Source organism: Quercus suber, unplaced genomic scaffold (assembly GCF_002906115.3).
Source record: "Quercus suber isolate HL8 unplaced genomic scaffold, Cork oak 2.0 scaffold_566, whole genome shotgun sequence".
NCBI classification, from domain to species: Eukaryota; Viridiplantae; Streptophyta; class Magnoliopsida; order Fagales; family Fagaceae; genus Quercus; species Quercus suber.
This window is the reverse complement of record NW_027070011.1, coordinates 201,595-209,102: the sequence shown is the minus strand read 5'-3', so window position 1 is coordinate 209,102 and position 7,508 is coordinate 201,595. Positions and strand designations below refer to the sequence as shown.

At 33.3% G+C, this 7,508-nt stretch overlaps 1 protein-coding gene across 1 annotated transcript in view; it reads right to left on the bottom strand.

The window, feature by feature from the left end:
* Positions 1 to 7,508, bottom strand: part of LOC111991395 (uncharacterized) — a 98,551-nt gene that overhangs the window by 84,517 nt on the left and 6,526 nt on the right. The window contains 1 exon segment of the mRNA XM_065764526.1: positions 6,667 to 6,726. Within this exon segment, the coding sequence (XP_065620598.1) occupies positions 6,667 to 6,726 (60 nt within the window).

Below are 7,508 nucleotides of genomic sequence, written 5' to 3'. Positions count from 1 at the left end.
ATTGATTTTTTTCCCCTTTTTATTTGATATATTGTCGATATCTTTTTTTTTTTTTTTTTTTTTCATGAAAAGAGAGAGTGAGGAAATTCAAACCCTGGCTCATCCCATGAAAAGAGCTAGATAGTGTCATCGATTCAAGTAGACAAATAGGAGAGAGAATATAAAGAAAAATGTAGCAAACCAACCAAAATACTAATCACAATACTTTAAAATACTTAACTTCATACATTTTATATGTTCTACCAATGTCAAGGCCAGGATCGGCCAAATATAATTTGAGGCTTAAGGAAAAAACTTTAAATGAACTTTTTTTTTTAATATTTAAATCACTTAAGTATTGTATAGTTTATTAACAATCAATTTAGTTAATTTGACAATTCACTTGAGTGATACTAGAAATACTATAAATTTTACTACATGTGCCTTACAAACTTATTGTCACTAATCAGAAAAAATTGATTCAAATATTCATATATGGTTTAAATGGAACTAATTATATTCTTGTTATATCAGTTTGTAAGCTTATTTTTAGTCAAATTTTTTGTAATTTCAGCTTTATTCATCCGCTCAATGGTGATTTGTTTGTACTACGAATTTCATACAACCTGATATGAAAAAGCTAGAATGTGATTAGTGGCACTTCAACAACTATAAGTTAATAAATGAGTATTCAAATTACTTGCTGAGATTGGTTACACAACAATTTGTGAGACATATATAATAAATTTTGTAATGTTCTCTAATGTTACTTAATTTTTTGTTCCTTCTTAACGGAGGGAAAAAAAAAATTATAACTCACATTTTCTTTTTATTAAAAAAAAAAATCAACTTTATTAGGGCCTTTCTCTTTTAGGGGCCCTAGGCCTTGAGGCTATAATGAAACTTATTCATGTTGTGGAAGACCATGAATTTTGACTTAAGATTCTAGTGCTACTACAAGATAAGGGTTGCAACAATAAGAATAATGGTAGCAACAAATTATTGGTTGCCCTCTTGTACGGACTATCTGGGCTTTTGCCCTTAATATTTTTTTTATTTAGCAATTTGCCCCTGTTTGCAAACTATATAGGAATATGCCCCTGTTTCGATACTCGATAATCTTAAAATCGAGTTTCTATGAAATAATCGATCTATAGAAAATCGAGTTATGCCCGATCAAACTTAAAAAAAAAAAAAAATTGCATGGAACTCGAATCTCAAAAAATCGAGTTCCATGAAAAAAAAATTATAATTGAGAGCCTTATAGTGGCGTTTTTATGCCCTATAGTGACGTTTTAAAGCCCTGTAGCGGCGTTTTTCTGCAAAATTTTTATAAGTGTGATCACGAATAGTGGTTCAGGGACCCTATAGTGGCATTTTTAAGCCCTATGGTGACGTTTTAAGGCCCTATAGCGGCGTTTTCATGCAAAATTTTTTTAAAAGTGTCATTTTTCCTGCAAATTTTTTTTACAAGTGTGATACCATTTAGGAAGCCTTATAGTGGCGTTTTTAAGCCCTATAGTGACGTTTTAGTGCTCTATAGCGGCATTTTCCTGCAAAAAATTTTGAAAGTGTGATTACCCCCATCAGTGAGTCCTATAGTAGCGTTTTTAAGCCCTATAGTGACGTTTTAAAGCTCTATAGTGGCGTTTTTAAACTCGATTTTCCTAAAATCGAGTTCTATGCTCTTTTTTTTTTTTTTTTTAATTTGATCGGGCATAACTCGATTTTCTATAGATCGAGTCTTTCATAGAAACTCGATTTTAAGATTATCGAGTATTGAAACAGGGGCATATTCCTATATAGTTTGCAAACAAGGGCAAATTGCTAAATAAAAAAAAAAAATTAAGGGCAAAAGCCCAGATAGTCCCTCTTGTACTTCCAATATAAGCTACAAATACCATAATTACGATCTTACGAAACTTTCCCACAAATTTCTTTGAGCCTGCCATTTGCATTTAGTCTTGAACTTCTTCCACTAGTCTTTGGAGAGCTTTTGTTTTGTTTTGCTTTTGATTTTTTTTTTCTTTTTTTTTTTTTAGAAATAACTGAGAGAGACCTTTATTTATGTTCAGAAGAAGTGAGGTCTTTTGTGCAAGTGATAGTAGTTTATAGAACAATGACTAATAGTGGTCTAGTTCAATATACCAACTAGAAGTCTCAGTTTTCATGATCATGAAAAATCATCATAATAGATATGTTATAGTTTAATTATATGAACTATCTAGTTCCATGACTAACTACAAACTTGAATTTATGACAGGAAATGAATGCCTTGGAACTAGGATAGGAAACCAATGTTGGTGTCCTCGTAGATTCTTGAAGTTGAGTCATAGCCATATTATGATGCTCACAATTAAAATTCTAACAATAAATTCCCATTTAAAGTAAATTTGTCATGCCAAGAATGCTGTCACGTTGCACTATAATTTGAGATTCTGTTCTCACAACCACCAATCAAAATTTTGAATGAGAAGTCTTCACACACACAATGGTTGTTATTTTAATGAAAATTATGCAGAGTCTTCTAGTCTTATGGCGCTTATAAAGTCTGGTTATGATAGATTCTACCTTGGCTGATGCTTACATATGCATACTATCGTTTGGCTGTTATGATCGATGTGTTGCAAAGAAGGGTTCTAAAACACAATATATAACAGAATTTATGTGTCAATTTTTTTTTTTTTAGAAAAAATTTATGTGTCAATTAAGACAAGAAAAAAAGAATAAGAGAGAAAGCCAATGAAAATTACATAATAAGAATAACACACTCAATTACAAACGAATTTTTATTTCAAATATAAATTATATGTAGAAACAATTAAAACAAGTGCATTTTTATCCAGCAAAGGGTTCTTAAGCCAATAAGATTTACTCGTATTAATTAAGTTTCCAAGAGTTCATGTACATATTTAATAGTAGTTTTTTCAATTTAATGTTTGTCAAATAAATATATAACACAATTTAATGTCTGTGTATGAATAAACTTCCTGTGAGGTTTCCTCGTAAGTTTTTAAATCTCACATTTTTCTTAAGTCAACGTTCTAGTACATATGTTCGAATTTGGTTTTTATAGTTACAAATAATATTTGTTAAAATAGAAGAAATAAAGGACATCTTTTCAGCTAGTCCCCAGGCAAGAAGCTTAAAATGCTGCCAGTTATATTTGCAAACTAAAAGACCCACGAGTGTTTCCAGCTTTCTCGCCCAAACGATCACGTTTAGTTTAAGTGCCAAAGCAAATGTAGCTAACGATGTCGTTCTCAAAGAGCTGTAGGTTTCAGAGTTTGATACAGTCCAAAAGTTTGTTAGCGGAGAAGCAAGAAAAGTGGTTAGTTTGATCCAGATATTTTATTCTGTAAATAGTGAGATCGGAGGGTATATATTGAGAGTTCAATGTATTCATTATTCAAGCAAGATATACAGTGATATAATTCTCTTTCTTTGATTTCTCTCTCAAACTCTCTTTGTTTTCACAATTGTTCTTACTATTCTTGCTTGATCCTGTTTGTTGTTTACACATTCAATCTCAGTTCCAATACTGTTGGATTGTATAGCTTCTAGAATTTTACAATGTTAACTATGTTAGTTTAAAGTAATTAGAACTCGCCAATAATTTGTTGCTGATCTACTAGTTGGCATCTCTTGAGATATTCCATGATATCTAACTATCTAAATTCAAATCTTTCCTCTCCATTGTAACTATATAATTATCAAATATATATATATATATATATTAATTTGGAAGACACCATCTTTTTGGATGAAACAATCCAACAACAGACAAATGCTAATTTAAATAGGGTTGATAATTAAATTTGGTACTTTTTTTTTTCCTATAAATTCTCTTATTTGACTTTGAATTTACAAATACTTATTAATTAAGTGTATCATATATAAATTTTGTGCGGAAGGTTTATGTGAATTGTACAAATTAGCAACTAAAGAAAGAAAATTAATTAAAGGGGCTTAAGGTAGGTACCAAGATCATGAAATTAAAGTACACTAGACTTAGAGGAAAGTTCTAAAATCAAAATAGATTATAGGGCACAAATCTCAACATTAGCTACCGAAACTCACCAATTAATCTAAAAATTTGATACTCTAAGTAGTGGACACGAGTTTTCTCCACTCCTAGTCTGCTAGGAAAAATTTAGATGCAAATTCATTTTAATCAATTATTCAAATTGATTAACTAGTCAAATTATGCAATGGTCTAATTGAGTTCATAGTTGCCACAACCATATCGTAAAAAAACAAAGTGCATGCAATGGAAAATAAATTTGACACAAATGATATGGTTACAATGAGAAATCTAACGAGAAAAAGAAGAATGAGTGGTTTGAAGGGTCACCCCCAACTTGAAGAATTTACTATAGTAGAATGGAAGTGATGTAGAACAAACCGCCATGACCTTCTTTGACCATCAAGGGCACTTGAAATCGCGCAAGGTAAAAAAGCACAAGTAGAAATCATTTGGGCAATGGAGTTCGAATTGTATCAAATTTGGCATGCTAAAAAAACAAATGGTGCTTAGGCCCCGAAAATAGTGATTTTGTCATTTTTAGTCATTTTGGTTTCCTTAATAACTTTTAGCTCAAAAGTCAGAAAAAGGTCCCACTTGTTTTAAGATTACTCTTAAGATCAGTAGTTTCTGATTTTGCATTTAACTCAATTTTGTCATTTTTGGTAAAATTCGGTATTTTGCCACCTAATATTGTGATTAGTGCAAATTAAGGTTTCGGACGGTTTCCTAATCATCCTAGGGTTTTATTTCTTTCATATTTATATGTTTTGTAACCTCCAAAGGTAGATCAGATTATTATAATTTGAGAGTTCAATATGGGTATGAAACACCCTTGAACGTTTAGACCCCCAGATACAAAAATACCAATTCAAGCTTTATATCAAACAATTCATGTGCAGAATATGATAACAAGCTTATAATAGAATTGATAAAATAATCTGTGCCAAATATAAACACATCCACAACAGTAAATATAAGGCAAAGATAAAAGAAAAAGAGATGCAAACACACGGACAACACACGATGTGTTATCGAAGAGGAAACCGAAGTCCTCGGCGTAAAACCTCTCTGCCGCCCTCCAAGCGGTGATAAAATCCACTAAAGAATATAATTGGGATACATGAACAGTAGAAGACCCTCCAAGCCTAATCTACCCAAGGACCTAAGCCTTCCAAGCTTCTTGCTCCAACGAGGTTACGCCGAACCTATTTCTTCTTTAGCTTGCCAGATTCCGCTACTTGACCATAGCATCAACCAATGTATATTGGTTCCTTTCCAAACTGCTTCCCAAAGCACCAAATGGACCTTCTCACAGACGTGGGTGTGGTGAGATAAGGGTTTGGTAAATGAACTCTCAAGGGTATGACAATGGAGAGGAAAAAAGTAGAGAAATTTGTAGAGTCTCTTTAGATGAAGATTGGGGATGAGGTAATCTTGTTTTTCTCTAGGTTTTTCTCTCACAAAATTCTCTCTGGAAGCTCTTTCAATATGATGGGTATAAGGGTGTATATATAGTAGGGTGAGAAGGGAATGCAAAACGTCAGTTTTTGCCAAACAGGGCAAGTTGGCGACTTGATCTCGTGGCTTAACCAAGTTGCGAATTCAAGTCGCGATGTAACGGCCTGGCCAGACTGGAACTTTTGTCCTGTAGCATGACAGCTAGCGCGACCCCTCAACTTCCCAGTATGCCTCTCACGTGCCAGCATTTCGAGACTTGTCAGTCGCGATCCACCCACGAGTCCTAGCCGCGAGCCTCTGTTTTTCTTGCACACTCTTGAGCTTTTCTTCACATCTTCTCACACACTGCCCTTACAATTTTCCCATCTAAATACAGGGTTGCTAAGTGCTAAATTACAAGCAAATTGGTCACAGAATAAAGCCAATTAAATGGTTGATTAAATTCAACCTTACAATCTCCCCCTTTGGCTATTCCGTGACAAAACCCTACAACAGACTCTAGACTTAAACGTGAGTTGGGAACAGTTGGAAAACTCACTCTCACTTAACTCTAGATTCTGTAAAGCTCTTGAACATATGAATAAGTAACTCCTGAAACACAATAACATAGCAATATCATTGTATGCAGAAAACTTAATATGCATATGGAGCAAAATAAGCATGACCAAGCAAATATGAACATAAGCATAAAAGCAATAATTCATGGCAAGATCAACACCAGTAGTCACTAAGCAAAAGTGATTACTATGTTCATTCACACAAGGAATGAACATCCGGACATGCAAAAATGATAAACTCAATTGAAGAGTATCATTTACAAGTCCAACACTTAACCAATGCATACAAACATATATGCATCTAGGAACAATCCTACACGGGCACAAGAGTGTTGTACTTAAGGAAATGCAAAGCATTAACAAGTACCAAAACACAAAGCACAAAGGCTGCATATGCAAAGTTTTTGCAAATACATGGCACAAACCATATAAGCCTACAAACTAGTGCATAAGAACAAGTCACAACCCTCAAAGCTTACAAAACCATCAATGGGTACAAACCAACAACCAAACAGTGCTAAAAGCTGAATCACATCATACTATATAAGTGCTGAAGGATATAAGATGGATATAGAACAGTAGCTATATGCATCACGTACCAAAATATATAAATAAATGGTATGTGCAACTAAAATGGTTACAAACCTCTTCTTCAGATACTTTGACCAATCTTTCCTGTTGTTGATCCCACCTACGAACAATTACCTGTTGCAACCATTTACATGAGGAACATCATTCTTGGTGCCAATTTTCCAGCTCTTTTGAAAATAGCTTATTGTTAAATCTAATCAATTATTGGCAAAATGAAGTGGCCTTTGGTTAAATCTAAACAATTATTCTCCAGTTACAAGGGTGTATCACATTTTAAAAAAGCTACTTTATCTAGCTTTCATGCTTAAAAAGGCAAGCGCACTATAACCTTATTGTTATGCAATGGCAGATGCCAGAAGGAAACTAAGCTGAAAATGACAACATAAAGATGTCAATTACTTGTTTCTATTTTATTCTCTCAGCCACAATTTTATACAAACTGTGTCAAAAAGAAGTTTTTCTCTCTCTTCATCTTTCTTGAACATTTAATAACATGGGCTGATTTACCTAATTATTTGTATAATAAATCATGATGGCCTCTTATTTTTACAGTTCAAACGCGTGTTCCATCAAAGCCTCATTTCAAACATAGAGAAAATAGTTATTAATGAAATTGGAAAAGATCTAGATCCTCTATCTAGGAGCACGGATGCATCAAATGGTTGAAGCGTACAATTAGGATATGTTTTGGACCCAGAAACAGCTCCACCATGACCAGATATGAGTCCTATACATTCAGACCATCACTGGATACTTCAGTGATACAACAAGGACACGGCCATGACATGTTTGGGGCTATAATGAAATTTTCTTAATAAGAACCGGGTTTATAAATACTCTTTAAAATACTTTGGGATTCAAATATTAGACAAAGAGGATATAACTGCATTGTTTTT